This window comes from Thunnus thynnus, chromosome 4, assembly GCF_963924715.1.
Source record: "Thunnus thynnus chromosome 4, fThuThy2.1, whole genome shotgun sequence".
Taxonomy (NCBI): domain Eukaryota; kingdom Metazoa; phylum Chordata; class Actinopteri; order Scombriformes; family Scombridae; genus Thunnus; species Thunnus thynnus.
The window spans coordinates 5,538,560-5,556,540 of NC_089520.1; the positions used below are offsets into that span (position 1 = coordinate 5,538,560).

General features: G+C 39.2%; 1 protein-coding gene across 2 annotated transcripts in view; it reads left to right on the forward strand.

Annotated features, from left to right (window-relative positions):
• Positions 1 to 17,981, forward strand: part of LOC137180974 (receptor-type tyrosine-protein phosphatase T-like) — a 90,891-nt gene that overhangs the window by 16,123 nt on the left and 56,787 nt on the right. For both annotated transcript variants that reach the window (XM_067586295.1, XM_067586294.1), the window contains 4 exons: positions 1,426 to 1,506; positions 2,080 to 2,115; positions 15,864 to 15,956; positions 17,200 to 17,309. In XM_067586295.1, coding sequence (XP_067442396.1) covers positions 1,426 to 1,506; positions 2,080 to 2,115; positions 15,864 to 15,956; positions 17,200 to 17,309 — 320 coding nt within the window. The remainder of the gene's footprint in view (positions 1 to 1,425; positions 1,507 to 2,079; positions 2,116 to 15,863; positions 15,957 to 17,199; positions 17,310 to 17,981) is intronic.

The window sequence follows — 17,981 nt, forward strand, 5'->3', positions numbered from 1 at the left end:
GTATCCTGATAAAAGTGGCTTCTTCCAAAATGCATTGTATGCTATGGCCTTCACAGTCACCAGAGCTCAAGTCAATTTGATTTTGCAGCAACGTGTTGAACAGTACTCTCCACCAACATCATCAAAACACCAAATGAAGGAATATCTTCTTGATGAATTGTGTGGTAGAGAGACAGAGACTTGTAGTTTGTAACTAACTAATCTATCTGATTTATGATTTGGCAAAGGTTTGATTTGGTTTTGGCACAAAAGTGACTTATTAGGGAAAGGTTTGGCTTATAAGTACTACTCTGTAAATGTTAGAGGACCTTTGTTGTCATAGTTACAATAATAAACACTTGGTTTGTGTTAGCGAATGTTTGCTGTCATGGTTACAAGAAACCGATGTTGAGTGTCGGTTGGAAAAAGGAAACGAACGGCTACATCCTGTGGCGAAGTTCCAAGTTTTGTTGACTCATCCTTTCACCCCGACCCACTCTATGACATCACACTACTTCCTCCTTTGCCTCTTTATTTGGACACTCAAGGAGCACTTTGTGATTTGAGCGTAATGTGTTTTAAGCCATTTGCTGAAACGATAATGCTCAGAGTCTCTGAGGCTTTGAGTCACTTGAACATAAGTAATTTCAGGCTGTTTGAATTGACAATATGGTCTTTTATTCTGGTAAGGAAAGTCTTCACTTGGTAGCCAACTGTTCGCAAGGTGCTAGGCTAGCTGAGTTTGTGGAACAAATACATGTAATCCTACTATTATGATGCTGAATTTTGCACACAGTTGATTGCTTATATTTCATTTCCATCCTGTTCTCTCTCTCTTTACCCTCCAATGAGCCATTTTGGATTAACCTTCATTCTTCACACAAGCCATAAAATCAGTCTTATGTATTGACCGACATTGAGAGTATTTCAGATTTAAGTGCGCACTCATTGAGACGGAACCACTTTTGTGTTTTCAAAATTCAATATTGTAGCATTGATGGTGCCATTAGTGTTATTGGATTGTTCCTTGTGCTGTTGAATGTAGAGTATTGATCTTCTTTTGTCTATGTTCATTGTTAATTGTGTGCTGTGATGATTGTTAGTTGTTTTTTTTTCTCATATGAGGTCACTGCTTTTCCCGTTTGTCCTTCACCTGCTTTGTACTCATTTCCTCTCCAACTTCCCTGTCCTCTTTTTTTAAAAAAACGATCTTATTCCATCCTACCCTCCTCTCTCCTCCTCACCTCCTGCTTCGTCCTCATTCTCCTTCTCACATTCTCTCTTTTCATCTTTCCTTCTGTTATTTGCACTTTCTCTGTCCATTCACCCTCTGCCCTTATCTTCCTATGCTGCCCCACACCTCCCTCTTTTTTTTTTTTTCTTCTTGTCTCCTTGTTTTCTTATTCACCTTCTCTTCACCTCTCCTCCCTTCTGTCTCCTCCCCAGCCTCCCCCTCTCCCTGCTCCTTCTCTGTGCAGGGAAGCAAGACGCTGCAGAGCAAATCCCTGCTGAATTCCTACTACTCAGGTACACACACACACACACACACACGCACACACACACACATTCATAATCTTTGAAGATGCTTTAGGCAATGATTTAATGGATGGAAGGGCTGTGGAGTTGCCTGCAGCTGTAATCACAACTGGACAAAACTACACCTATAAAGGACCTGTAGGACCTGAGAAACTGTGTTTTTGTTCCGACGTACCTGTTTAGTTTGATTAGTTGATACTGCAGATTTGTTTCAAGGATATAACTAGTGAAAGAAAACATACAGCAGCAGCTCATCAATACTTTTACTAATATAATGGTTGTTCACAGTTATTTTGCATCACTTGTAGACAATGTTAATGGTAATTCCCCTTCCTCTTCAGGAAAGCAACAGCGAAACCTGCCCTAATATTCTTATTTTTTCTATTTCTAATCCCTGCATGTGTTTCTCAACACTAGGGAGACAGTGTCTTTAAGGCCAATATTAATATTATAGTACACACTAAAAGTGTTTTTGAGGATGGATACTGATTTTTTCTGTTTTTGAAATGAAGTTTCTGACTGATCTTTATGTTTCCCTCTGTGTCATTTTGAATATGTGTGCAGTGTCCAAAGAGCCAGTTCCAGCCACAACTTCTATAGGTGAGAAAAAATAAATTATCTTACTATCATTTCCGAAGGGATCATCTCACAAAACTTAAGATCTGTCGTTAATAACTGTTAATAACCTGTGTGTCTGATTCTTTGTATGTTTTGATTTGTGTGCATGCATTTCAGAGCATGAGAAACAAACAAAAAGGGACAAATTCAGGCACATATGAAATCAGAATTGCACATGGAAGTCAGTATAGTCCATACGCAATCACAAATGCATGCAAGCACACACACACACACACACACACACACACACACACACACACACACACACACACACTCACACACACACACACTCGTACACAGAGTTTACACATGGGAGGAGTGAAATGTCAAAACCATTTTCCAGTACCTTCTTTCTGTCTTTTTCTCCCTCTCTTCCCTTCTGTTGGCCAGATTGACCAGTTCTTTGCCAACAAGATTGGCTCTGGCCCTTGCCAAAGTGTGTGTGTACATGTTTGTGGCCAGTCTTTGTCACACACACACACACACATGCAATGGCCACTTGAGGCTGGCTCCAAACCCGAGTCAATCCCCATAGACCCTAAAATGCCCAAGTTTACAACAGAAATAAACATGTTCACAGCCTGGTACAAAAAACGGTTTAGTCTCTATAGCTAATTTCCCCGTTCACGACAACTGTACAGGGGTGAATTTTTATATAACGCACCCGTTTAAATTTTATTAAGGTTTAAAGTTATGAATAATTAAGGGCATGGTTGCTTTGAGTGACAGATGAGTGCTGTCACTGATAAATCATAAACACAGCGAAAACGTCGGTTAGGTAACGTAACCCCAGATTCACAGTGTACAAGCGTAGGCGTAGCCGTAGCTGTCGCTATTTCAGTGTTTTTTCAGTTCATGAAAGTTAAACGTTACATTCTGCTCACCTAAAAAGTCTTGTTCAGCATTTGGTTGTACTAAAAGACCCTCTAAGGAGCCAGATGTTCATTTTTCCACTAAATAAATTTTGTTTTAATGGTTTTAAGCCTGTTTTTCACTAGCGAAAATTAGCATTAGCATTATCACAGTTAACCACAGACTGTAAATACACCATGCTAACCAAGCTACCATCCTCTCATCCAAATATGGTCACTTCTGGATGGTGAGAGTCAAAATGCAAACTTGAGGCTTCAGAACGGGAGCAGAGTACAGCCGTAGCCGTCACTATTTCAGTGTTTTTTCAGTTAATGAAAGTTAATTGTAACATTCTGCTCACCTAAAAAAAGTCTTGTTCAGCATTTGGTTGTACTGAAAGACCCTCTAAGGCAGTGATGTTCATTTTTTCCACTAAATAAATTTGGTTTAATGGTTTTAGGCCCGTTTTTCGCTAGCAAAAATTGGCATTAGCATTAGCACAGTTAACCACAGACTGTAAATACACCGTGCTAACCAAGCTACCATCCTCTCATCCAAATATGGTCACTTCTGGATCCAAAAAGATGGTGACAATCAAAATGCAAAATTGAGGCTTCAAAACGGGAGCCTGCAAACCAATGGGTGACACCCCTGCTTGGACACACTTTCTTATTCAAGGGACTGGTGTCCAAACTTTTGCCTTGTACTGTACATACAGTGTAAGTGTAGTGACAGTCGGTCTCAGGAGTGTTACAGGAGTCTTTCTTTTTTATGTGATACTAGTTATCTTCCAACTGCTAGCTTGTCATCTTTCTGCCGCATTTATTTTCCTCTCTTCTTTTGCTCCTCTTCTTCTTTCCTTTCTTTTCTTCTCATCAGCTTTGTTCAACCCCCTTTTTCCCTACTCCATGTCGTCCCGTTTACCTTCACATCATCCCCTCTCACTCCTTTTCCTTTCCTTGTCTTTTCAAACTCATATTTTCTTCTTCTTGTCTTTCATATTGTCTTCCACACTTTCTCTTCCTCTTCTCTCCAGGTAGAAGGAAGCAAAGTGTATATTCTCCTAAAACACTGTTGTTTACCAGCTGAATTACTGCTGTAACTGCTGAACCCATGTGTTAACTGCCCAGGCCACAAAGAGCTGGAGACATAGACAAAAAGACATTTGGAGAAAGACAGACAGACAAATTACTATGATAACCACCCATTCTGTGTCTTATCCGCCACAGAAAAACAAACTGACCGAACAAATCAAAAGAGAAATAGGAATGGAGAGAAAACAGAAAAAAAAATATATATACCCATATTTTCCAACAATATTTCAGCCCAATATGTTTGAGCTTGATTTACTACAATCTGCACAACTGGCTTCACAGATTTCTGTACCATTTGATGATGCACATTGAGGCATGATGAAGCAGAATGCAAAACTAAATGCTTGAGTGATTTGTTTGGCACAAATTTGCTGTCATACATCTTTTCGGGGAATGACGTTAGCGTTTTGTTGAACCATCTGTTCTTTCTACAATTAGAAAGAGAAGAGACATAAAACAAAACTGTAATTATCACAGTGAAGAAAAAGCTGGTATTTATAAAAAAAAAAGTGTAAGAAATAGAAGAATTAAAAGTATTTTTCATCCAGTTAATCCTTATTTTGTCCCCCTACCTTATTGTCAATCGACCCATCCAACCATCAGTCCATCCCTGCTGGTATTCACTCAACGCTCCCTCACATCATCCCTCCCTTTTACCTCAGTCTTATCTCAGTTCACTCATCCATCCCCCTTTTATTCTTCTATCAAACCCCTCCTTTGCCCCACGATTCTTCCTCCTTTCTTTTAACTGATTCACCTTCTCCTACTACTCTTAACTTTCCTCCTTGTATCCATCCTTCCATCCATTTCACTCATTCCTCCCACCATCTATCTCTTCATCCCATCTATCATTCCAACCACTCATCCATTAATCCTTGCATTGCCCATTTGTTCATTTCCTCATATCTGTTAATTTGTCCATCCACTCCTCTATCCCTTCATCTACATCTCCTCTTCTCTAGTTTAATTGATTCAATTGCCTCTCCTTCCATCTATCCATCCAGGTACATTACTCCCTCTATAAATACCATTTCTTCCTTCCACCAATGCCGCACCTTCTCATCTCCCCTTTTCATATCCCCCTGCATCCCTCCTTTTATCCGTCTCTTTTTTCCTCCATCCATCCATCCATCCATCCATCCATCCATCCATCCACATACATCATATAGAAGCAGTGCTGCTTGCTGTTTGCATGTCATGCTAAGCATCACAACTGAAGCAGTAAATCAATGGATGGCGGACCTGCAAATTAACCGCCAAGCATGTTCCCATCATTATCATCATCCGAGGCCAAAGTATGTACAGAATACCAATATGTAGTGACACGGAAGAGGGAGAGGAAGAGGCAGAAATGAAGAGGAAAAGGGAAAGTTGAGGTATGAAAATGAAGTAAAAGAATGGTAAAAAAGAGGAAAGGATGGGAAAAGAGAAGTGGTGGGAAGGAGAAAAATAAAGCAAAGGTAGGGAATGAAACGAAACGAGGAGAGAATATTTCCTTAACAGCATGTTTCGGTGTTTGTGTGTTTGTTAGTTTGAGATGTTTAAGATGTTTTTGTCCTACCGTCAACACTTCTTGAATACGAAACGACAGGACGATGATAGAGCTGAATTTAATCAGAGAGATTCTGATTCCGGTGGTCAGACAGTCGTCCTTCTTCATTTTCTTAGTTGAATATGAGCCCATTTCATTAATTGTATCCCTTTATTTTCATTCTAACACTGTAAAGCCCCTGCCACATGTCTAATTAATTCCTGTGAATTTAAGGAATAAACTAAACAGCTTCTGTTTTGCCTCAAGACAGGAAAACAAATGCAAGTCTCATAAGCTGACGAATGTTCCAACAAAACATACAGATAAAGAAAAAAGACTAACTACTCTGGCAGACGGCCTTCGTGATCAAAATTTGGTGAAAAATGACAAATAGTGAACAAAATTATGCCACCAGAGTGATGAAAAACACTGTCAAAATAATTTTTTTTAATGCGACTAAGGATATTCTAACTTCCATTGAGTCCAATAATTTATTCATTTTATCGGAGGTGACCTCGGATGGGAGCTGAATTTCATCATTTGATAAATGGATAGACAACATTTCGTTTTTTAAAGGAAGAATCCAACATTTAGACACATTTCAATACCTTTTTAGGCTTTTGGAAATTGATAATGGGTACCGAGAGCCTGAATGGTGCCAGTGAGGATCGTTTTTCAATAGCTTGAAAAGAGAGCGAGAGCTGAGAGAATGAGCTGCAGAGAGAGAGAGAGAGAGAGAGAGGTGAAAGTTATTAAGTGAGAGAGACATACAGATTGAAGGATCAAAGACGTGGAGAAGGAGCTTGGGTAAATCCAGTATGCAATGCAGAGCGGGGGTTTAGGACTTTGTGTATTTGCGCGCGTGTGTGTGTGTGTGTGTGTGTGTGTGTTTTCTGTTTGAACCAGCTGTATAGCTTTCTCCATAGCTCAGGTGTTTTCTCAGCCATGGAAAAGGGATTTCACACACACACACACACATACACACATGCACACACACACACACACACACAGACTCTCTCTCTTACAAAATCTTGCACATCCAAGCACCCATACAGAAATCGACAGTTGCACGAGTAGTATAGCGTACACGAGTATATGCATAAGAGGACAAGGACACATCAGAAAGTTACAAATATGCATAGAAGTACACACACACACACACACACACACACACACACACACACACACACACACACACATACATATGCACACCCCAGCACAGTGTTAACATTGATAAGACGTAAATCCACTGGATCAGTAGAAAGCCACCGCAGCATAGCGTGCATTTTTATGTGCAAACACGTTTTCCTCTAAAAATCAATTTCCCAGACGCTGATGTATGTTAAAAGGTTACGCAACACTGTTCTCTATCATTTCACATAGCAAGCATCAGCCTTTTGTGCCAGGCCAAGGACAGCCCTTCGCTGCTGTTAGCACCGAAGTCATGTTTTTCCATGGATCAAGAGCTTTTTGCGGTTAATTAGGTACACACAGTTGCACAAACACAATGACACACACACAGACCCCTGCAAACATAAAAGGGACCAAGTCTCCCAGGAACGAAGGAGCCTAACTAAATGAAGAACGGGAGTGTATTATGCAGAAATAGCAGTGAAAGGAAGTTCCAACATACTGTATACAGTATGAGCATCCTTGATCTTTTTCAATATAGATTTAACTGTCAGCAGACCTCAGTGGATGTGACATTTTGCTTTTTATTGTTTCTTTTGGTGGATATTCGAAGATGCAATGCATTTGAAACACTTTAGCTACAACCGTGCTGCTCCATAGCGGGAGTAGAAGATGGTCCAGAGTCACCTCCTGTGCAGAGAGCTCGTAATTTCTACCTACAGCCCCGCTTGTATTGGAAGTAGTTTTTCCACAGCATTACTGAAGGGCAATTATTTTCCCCAGTCTAGTTCAGCACAGCATTAGGCTGCATGTAAGGTGATTATGGCTAATGGTAGTCATTTTATTTGGCCATAATTTGGCAGTGCTGGGTAATTGAAGGTGAGAGCAGGGATGAGAGATAGTAATTTTTAACCTTTATGTGCTCAGGGAAGATTGAGCCTCTGTACTTTTTTTTTTTCCCAGCCGCATCTTGACTGCCTGCTTACACAGCTTATATTTATGTCTAGTGGACTCTTCAGACCGGTCTCTTCAATCCGCGTACAAATAACACAACTTTACACTTACAAATTGCATGCCTTGCATACGCCAAAGTCCAATTTTTGCATGCAGGTGATACACCAGTCCTTCCTACTAACTTCTATGGAGAGCAGATGCACTCCCAGTCTCACATCAAAACATGTAATAGCTACAACTGTCAAGTTTCTTTCATTGTAGGGAAAACAAACAACATGGCCGAAGTTCTTTTTAGTGGAAAATGCAATGCTTCGCTCTGATTACTACACAACACAAAGACAATGATTCAAACAACATCTACATGGTTTCAGTGATGACAGCATCCATAGCTATCACCATAGCAACGATAGAAAGCCTGAAAAATAACTGTAATAACTGATAATCTAAACTTTATATACATCGACCACTGAGAATAAAAGGAACGTCAGCTAATTTGTTTGTTTCCGCCACGATGAAAGAAACTTGACAGTGGTGACGTGGACCCAGACCAGTGAAGCTATTACATATTTAGATGTGAGACTGGGAGTGCATCTGCTCTCCATGGAAGTTAATGGGAAGGATTGGCGTATCAACCGCGCACAAAATTGGACATTGGCGTATGCACCGCATGCAATTTGACAGTGTAAAGTCATGTTATTTGTACACAGATTGAAGAGACCGGGTTGGGACTCTCAGTCACACTTTCCTGTGACAAGTCTGCATGTTCTGTCTTTTAGAATCTGTCTCAGCAGCCACCTGGTCTCTTTCATCATATATCATCAGATTTGTTGAAGGGAGATCTGATCGGTATTGACACCTACAGCCTTAATTAAACAAATCTGGTATCAGGGACGACATGACTGATTCACATTAAATACAGTTGCTTTGTTAATGTTATTAGAAAAACTTTAAGTGTCTGTTAGATTCGTTCAGTCACAGCAGGCCGTCAACTCATATTTTAGTGTCACAGCAACCCCTGGCTTCATGTTACCTTCCATAAAAACAATCCTAATGAGTTCCTCACACTTTGGTATACAGATTTAAAATTTGGGGAAAATCAGTTTGCTGATATTAAATAATCTGAATCAGTATCACAGGAGAAAAAAAAGTGGGGAAGTTGAATTGGTGCACACATTTACCGAGGGTTTATTAGGCTGTATGGAGAGAAGTGAGTCAGTAAACAAGGGAGTGATTTTGGACACAGTCCAGGATTTCTCCCTCATAATAAAACAACTACAACACAGCAGGTCTTTAGAGGAGTAAGTGTAAAAGTTGGGCGATGAAAAGAAAAAGCTTATTTGGCCATAGACGATAGCAAAGCAGACATTCATTTGTATGAAAATATTGCATATTATTACTTTAATCCCTCACATCTCTGTTAATTAGCTTCATGCATCAGGCAGCAGTCGCCTATACCAACACACCGAGCAGCTGGAGGCAAACAGTGCCTCCCTACCCAACAAGGATATAAAGTTAATCCTCCTTTATTAGAAACCTCTCCTTTTATCTCTGCTATCTGTCTGTAAGTCTTCCCGTCCACCTGTCTCTATCTCTCTCTCTCTCTCTCTCTCTCTCTGTGTTCCTAACTTGCAGCCTCGGTTTTTGTTAAATAAAAAACTCTCCTGTGAAGCAAATGTGTCCGTCTGCTGTGCAGCTCTTTTTTTGGTGGCTTCACAGATCACTGCATCTCACACACAAACAAATGCCCACCTACACGCGCTCGGATATATCTCTGTTTGACTCTGGTGCCTGGAAGTTTCAAAGGAAGTGGCTTTTCGCGCACATAAACACACTTGTAGCCATTACACATGCACACAGACAGCCGTGCACTCGTACATACACACACGCACTCTTGGTGTTGGACTTGAAGCAGTGCTTTCTCTCCACTTGTTAAGAGAAGGGAGGTGGAATGAGGTAAACCGCTGGATACCGTCTAGACCAGTTGATCTCTGTGACCTGCAGTCCAGATATATATTCTGCTGCATTTCTGTCTCTTCTTCCTCTTACCTCTCCTTTATTCCGCTACTCTTCTTTTTCTCCGGCTTGTTTTTTGCCTCCTCTATCTTTGTTTCTGTATTTTTTTTTCTTTCCATCTGTCTTCTCTTTCAGCTTTTCTCAATTTAAATTCAGTTTTCCAAATCATGTAAACTGCATTTGCAAACCAATTCAGTATGCTGCGAAGTAATTAAAAAGCAAGATGTTTATCTTAGAGGTATGTTGAAGAACTCTGGTTTATTTCTCAGACTCTCTTTTTCCATTTTCCTCTCCTTAGCTTCTTACATCCTTTGCCATACATACCCATCTCTCTCTTCTTTTACCCTTTCTCTGTCCATTTCCCCTCCTCCTTTCCCTCATATTACCCACAACATGGTTTTCACATTTAAAATATATGCACTTGGGTCACATAAGACATTTTAAATGTGTTGTAAAGATCCTGTTTGCAACTACAAACTAAAGTATTGTGCATCATCTTTTAATGTGCTCACCAGTTTTTAAAAAGATAAAAGTGTTCTGTATCTATTCCTTATCAAAATATATCTATTTTCTAGTGTTCATTTGTGCCGAAAGTAAGGAAAAAGCAAGATCAATTTAAGCAAAGTGAAGTAATACAGATTGCTTTGGACATACAAGTACTATCTTGTTTGCTTTATGTTGTAAATTGAGACCTTCAACTATTCTACATATCTCTTTTTCACCCACAGCCACTGATAGGCTCAAGGATCTGTTATTTCCCCTTTCTACTGTCTACATTTCCTTCATTCTCTTACTTCCCTTTTTCTCTTTCCTCCCCTGGACAACAGCTCAACTGCAATTCTGTTTTCCATCTTTTATGCTAGCGGCTCGCTGTTCCACTACAGGCTGTGTAATGTGTTCCAAATATCAGAGCGATTTTTCATCCATACTGAAGAGAATTCCACTGGCCTGGCTGCGCGGCAATAAAATTAAGTTGAACTTGACCTTGTGCTTCAGAGAAAGACAGAAAGAGGAAAAAGAAAGAGAGAGAGAGAGAGAGAGAGAGAGAGAGAGAGAGACAGTTTACTAGTCGTGGCTTTTAAAGCACTCGCTGCTAAGCTTTCTGACTTCCAGCAGCATGAGTGTATCTAGCTGTTAACCTTTAATGTTAGAGGGTTTGCTGAACATGTTGCATTTTAACACTAGAATCACCCTGTGGTGGTTTTTCCAATTGAACATTACTACGTTCTAATAAAATATTCATGTCCTCCAGTCTTTGACTTTTTTCTAAACTAATGTTATGAAGCACCCCCTGTTGTTAAAAATATGAATCCAGATTAAAAATTATGGACATTTATACATATAACCACCACTGGGTAAAAAATGTTCCCATATATGAAATGCATTTATTTCAACACGGTTTGTTTAAATATTCTAAGTTGCTAGGCGACGGCATGCATCGGAGTGTGTGATCTGACAGCAACAGTATGTCAAGTCATAATTAAATTATAAAAAGAGCAGAGGAGAATGACCTGCAAAAAAAAAAAAAAAAAACTTTGCCAAGTGCCTGAAGTGCAGGAAAGCTGTCAGTGGAAAAAGCACATTCAAGGTGCTGAATGTCAGCTGACGTGTGTTTGAGGGACACGTAAATGAAGATGATTGTGTGAAAAGCCTATTTTTAGTTAATTGATAATTCATTCATTTTTGTTTTACCATGTTAGTGTTTATTGTTTATAGGCTATTTAGCCTAATTTGCCTGTTGTCTTACTCGGTTTTCATGAACAGAACACCAAAAGAGAAATATATATTTGTATTATAATGATATAAATTTAAAAAAAAAAAAGTTCTAATGGTTACCTTAAGCTTCTTGGTGATGTTTTCTTATTCACACATTGTTGAAATGCTTAAATTCATAATTGATCAGGTGAAATTGTGCGCTTGACTGTCATGTCAATTTTGTTGCAACACTAAATCACCCAAAATTATTATTATTATGGCTCATTATTGTCCATTTTGGGTATTTAGGCTACTTTGGTAATTAAAATAATGTTTTATAATAATATCATACCACCCAAATATGCAAATATTTCCTTCCAATACCCATTTTCAGTGATTTTAGACTGATTTATACTGATGGTCATGCAAAGCGATTAGTGTTCTTAAAGATGATTAGATTATAAACAACAGGACCAAAACACAAGTGATGATCAAACAAACTAATTTCATGACTGTAGACATTCCTTTGTGAAGACTTAATACAATGACATCACAATACATTTTTTAGTATTAAAAATGCGGCAGCCAGGCACACAGGTGGATTTTACCTGTTGGCGGTTTTAGGTTTATAGCAACACCTGGCAGTTCAAGTGTTAAGACACTGTGTAGATTTACAGAGACTTGTACAATAGATAGTTTCCTAGTGAGATGAGGTGATAGGTGTACAGTACCAGCGGTGTAAAGTACCAGTCAAAAGTTTGGACAGAGTGTGTCTCTAAACTTTTGACTTGTACTGTACATTTGTTGAAATTGCAAACTCTAGCTGTGATGTTTCAACTTATTCAGCTAGTAGAGGTGAGAGATGCTCAGTAGTAACATTTGACATGGAATACTTTTATTAGGAGGCGAATTCAGTAGCATTGTTGCATCGTCTATTTTTACACAGTAATAATACAGTTCTATATATTTTCTTTTTTTGTGTAGTTAAACTAAATATATTTGATTGTTTTTGTTTTTAAGTATGTAGGTGATGAGGGTTACACTTTCATAGTGCCATGTGTAGTGTTTAGCATAATTTCAATTTCAGTTTCAATTATTGTTTGACTATTCAGATCTAATTACTACAATAGTATGTGTGTGTGTGTGTGTGTGTGTGTGTGTGTGTTTGTGTGTGGGCTGATGCATAAAATAATGACTAAGAGCAGGGTTTGTGTAAGTATAGACATACAGTTGCTACTGTAATGAAGTCATGTCTTTAGTGTGATTGGATTCAACAATGATTGCCATTTGGTAGTTTCTGAAGGTTTAAAGTCTGCACACAGAGATACATACTGTGTATAACTGTATTATAATTATACACAGTGTTCCCTGAACCTGAACACCTTAATACATAAAGAACAGCAATACGGGTGAAACTTTTTCCTTCAACTCGTTAGACCTGAGTTCACTTTTCCATTGAAGTTTTAGGGGTTTTTTTTCTTGTAAATTTCGACCAAAAACTAAAACCTGAACAAGCCTGAAGTTTATTGATTTATATCATGGCAACAGGAAATAGTAATTTCTCATTTGCTTAAATTAAGGATTCTGTGGACAAAGTTCTGGTTCAACAGTTAAACCACTTTAAATCAGTATGCAAGGTAAATTAAAGTGCAGGTATCCATAGCAACACTACATAACACTTAGTTATCAGTTAACTGTCTGTGGTGAAAGTGAACTAATCATCATAAGTTAAACTGATTGCTAACACACATTCAAAAATGGATGAGAGCTTCTCTTTATACCTTTTACAAATGCCCCATGGTATTTTTCGTCCCCTCAACTTCATCTATTATTTTTGTTTATCACGACATCTCACTTTGTATTTCGGCACGATAAATAGAATATGATTTTGATTTAAAGGTGCAGTGTGTAGAATTTAGTGGCATAAATGGATATAATATTCATAAGTATGTTTTGATTAGTGTATAATCACCTGAAAATAAGAATTGTGGTGTTTTTGTTACCTTAGAATGAGCCCTTTCAGGTCATCTTCCACGGAGCCCGCCATGTTGCAACGCCATGTTTCTACAGTAGCCCAGAGCAGACAAACCAAACACTGGCTCTAGAGAGGACCTTTAGCGTTTTTCGTGAATGTCGCACCCACTGTAGGTTCTCCTACATGGAATTCTGGAGGATATATGTTAATTGGTACAGACATACAGGTAGACACACCGGTTGTGTAGAAGGAGTTAACAGTGACACTGATACTCTGAACCCAAGTCATCCATAACTGAGTCTTAATAAAGTCACAGGGGTGGGAGGAGGGAACTTTATATAGCACACTGCCAAGCATGAAGGACTGCATTAACATACACACTCACTGACAGCGTAAACGGCCTTCACACACACACACACACACACGCAGAAACTACTGACACATGCTTCTCTCCTCTCAATCAATGCCTTTCTTACACTGTCAAACACACACTAGCCACACACTCACTGTGCTCTGTATGTCTCCATGTTACACACACACACACACACACACACACACATGCACTCCCTTGCGACTGTGGGGTCAATAAATCTCCCCATTAGCATTGAGATGTCTTCATCATAGTCAGTGTTGTGGAGCTGCCGCTATGACTCCATTTCATGCCTGGCTTAATGCATATTTGACCTTGATGAGCTTAACAGCCACACACACACACACACTAACACACACACACACTCCCATGTGTATATGAACATACACATTTGCATTTAAACACACACCTTCAACCTTGGAGGCAGCTACCAGGAGCCTTAAGGAGTTTTTCAAAGTCTCAGTGACAAAGGAAGTGCTTGTGTGTGCCACATTTCCTGTGATGGTTGTACGTGCGACCGCTGTGGCCTGTGCTTTGTGATTTTTTTTTTTTTGTGTGTGTGTGTTTGTTGTATGTTTGCATGATTCTGTGTGTTCTCCTTCTGTAATATCAATTATATCTACAGAGAAAAGAAAGTAGAGAACAAGCTACAAAAGAAAAAAAAAATGAAAAAAGGGATGAGAGAACGAAAAGGGAAGAAAAAAGTGAACAGAAAAGGCCAGAAAGGCGAGATGAGGCGCAGTGTCTCTACTGGTATTCATAGAATATGTTTGAAAATGTCAGTGAGTTTGAAAAATGCTTTTGGGAAGTTCGGAAACAACAGTTTACAAGCAAGTACTTTTTTCAGTGTGTGTAAAATGTTACTGTAGCGTCACTTTAGAGAAACAACATGAACCCGACAAGGAACAAGTGTCATGATTCGTGGTAAATATGACGCCATTTTTAAATCATAATATCAAGGAAACATTCTTGATGGTCATATTGCCTCGTCTCCTGTTTTCTCTAGACTTGTCAGCTGTTCTTTGTTTGAAGCTTTGATCTATTTCTTTTCCTTTTTCTCAACCACACACACACACACACACACACACACACACACCAGTTGGAGCTTCAGAGTGACCCATGTGGCTGACTCATTCTTCATTCGTTTAGGGAAGCCAGTGTTTAGATTGGCTTATGGAGCCACTTTGGGCCACTAATGAAAGCACAGCCGTCATTAACATGCAAATAGCTCCATTAAGAAAACATAGTTTTAGACGCGGTTTTATATTACAGCACCTTTACTTCTGAGATACACACACACACACACACACACGTATTCTCACTTCAGTGAGTCTGCACGGCTGGCTGCTGTCAGAAGCCATATTGCCAAAGCTCTGAGCAAAATGTCATTTTATTTATTAAAACCACAATGAGAAGATTAAAACATGAACTATTTGATATTTCTCATCTGTCTAATAATATAAAATTAAAAATTAATCCCCTGGTTTGTGCTTTTTTGCTCTTATTCTCACTCCTTTCTTTTAGCATTTTAGCATGAAAGCTAAAATGAATTCATCCAAAAGAAAAAGTTCAGTTTGACTCAGCTGGGAGACACAAAGTGGCCTTTGCTCCCTCCTCTTCTTCCTTCCACACAAAGTGGATATATGTATTGCTGTCACCTACTTTTACAATCTTCCTCCACTAAAACCTCCTCAAACCTTTCTTGTGGCGCAGCTCTTGACATGTGACATCCCCTCAGCATCCCCTCTGTCCCCGAACCCTCCATCTATCCCTCCATCTGTCCTGACTAATAAAGCCCATACACTCATCCAATCAATCTGTCTGCTCCTTAATTTGTGGAGAGATATTCCAATTAAGTGTGCTAACGTCATGCCCACCAATCAGGGCTCAGGGTGTTAAGTGACTCATTTAACTCATCGGTTGTCATCGGCCACCGATCCTCTCTAACCAAGAGCATGTGTCTGCAGAGTTTGCAGTGTATGAGCGGTACATACATGTACTGAATGTGTGTGTGTGTGTGGGATTTCTTTTTTGTCATAGAGGGGAGGTCTGTTGTCATGGTAACACCTCTCTCTCTCTCTCTCTCTCTCTCTGTTTTTCTCTCTCCATTAACAGACAGTAGCCAGCCATCGCTCGCCCAGCCCTCTCTGACCCTGCAGAGTTTTCCCTATGGAGGCTGTGAGTCTGTGGAGCTCTCATATCAGAGCGGTATGTGCACAGAACTTAAGTCACATTGTTATTTGGTGAGTTAGTCAGTCAGCCTACTAGGTGGCTAGTTACTTATTCTTTCAATCAGTCATTTAGTCAGTCAGGCAATCCCTTAGCTAGCTAGTTAGGAAGTTTGAAAGTCTAGTTGGCTAGTTAATGAGGTAGCCAGTGGGTCAGTCCATTCAGTTAGTTAGTTATAACTGGGCTTCAGAGTGAAGACCCCCAAACATGGTATTGAAGTTTTGTCATTTTATGGAACATTTACACTAATTCCCAGTTCAAAGCAGTTGACCTCAGGTGTAAGTATGGGCAGGACTGTTGTTTATGTGGTGCTGGTTTCCACATGTGGACCTTTTAGAGCGATCCACTCGTGAAGAACAGCTGGCTAGAGTGTTCATTATGCCACGTATGTGAAGCCGTGACAGACTTAATAAATAGCGTGAGCAGCTGAGAAACCTTTAATCATCCGTTCTGCACAGTGTAGAGACGGGGCAGAATGAAACAAAGAGTATGAAGAATGTGTTGAACTGTGTGTTTCTGACACGCATTCAAGTAGTTGTCATGACACTAATTAAAAAGCAGCAACATATCATTTGCTGCAAAGTGATAACTTGAATATTTTAGGCTGAAGAAGTACAACATCAGCACACTGCAAAATGATGAAAGCTGTTCATTTTCCAGCTTCAAGTTATTGACCAGAGTTCTCACACATTCACAGTATTTTGCTAGTCAATTATCTAATTTTACAGAAAAAGAGACATTTAATTAGAAAGTGTACAGCTGTCATGTGATATATGCAAAAGTATGTGAGTGACACACTTATAGTAGTTAGTAGGTTTGTTGCCAGATTCATTAGTCCAGATCAGACTTATTAAGCGAGTTAGTTATCTAGAATATCAGAAAATCATTTACATAGTAAAGAAGGTACTTATGTAGCTATTTTATTGAATGCATTGTATTGTTAGAAGCTTGGCATAATTCACACTTTTACTCAGCTTATTAGCTAGTGACATAGAAGTAAAAAGACTATGTAGACTATGTTTTTTTAGTTAGTTGAGTTGTTTAGAAGGATATTTAGCTTAAAACTGTAATCGGGTATAACGATTTTAAAGATCCTTCCATCCATCCTTCCACCTACTCGTCCTCCCACATAATTACTGTATCTATCCATCTGTTCCTGCTCATCTCTCTCTCTCTCTCTCTCTCTCTCTCTCTCTCTGTATAAATGTTTCCATTCCTGCAGGTCAGTTCCAGGCAGGCCAGTTTCAGCCGGCTATCCGAGTCGCCGACCTCCTCCAACACATCACCCAGATGAAATGTGGACAGGGCTACGGCTTCAAGGAGGAATATGAGGTGAAAAGACACACACATACACACAAACACAAACATACAAAGAGGCTTATAATGAGAACAACAGTAAAATGGACATCAATCTTTAGGCTGACAATATTACAAGCAGCTATTAGGAAGAAGGTCAAAGGTCTGCAGCACCCAGATAATAGGTATAATAAAATGTTCCTGTAACCCCAGAATGTATAAATGAAACTGCTGGTAAAACAGTGTCAGAGAGAGGTTTTTTTTATATATATATATAATAAAAACATGGCGCCATGCCTTGGGTGTATCCTTGCCTCTTGTTAAGTGCAACATGGGATATGCTCCAGCTGCCCCCATGAGGCAAAGTTTCAAAGAATCAAAGGCATTTTTGACTGGAAATGTATCTAACAATAATGTAAGTAAAGGGGGAAATCTGAAACTGTCTCAACTGTTAAGAGATCGGATGCTCTTTTTGCAAAAATGTATCTGATGTGTCACAAATTAGTAATTTGCATCAGATATTTAACAATTCTTTTTTTTTTAAAAATTTTACATAGAGTAATGTTTTGAATAGTAAGTCTTTCCTGGGGCGAAGATGATCAGTTTTTAGTGTAAAATTTGATAAATGATCTTAAAGTTAAATCTCCAGCAGTATACTTTGGTAATAAGATCCCTTTATTTTGTGAACACAGCACCTGTATTTCCTCT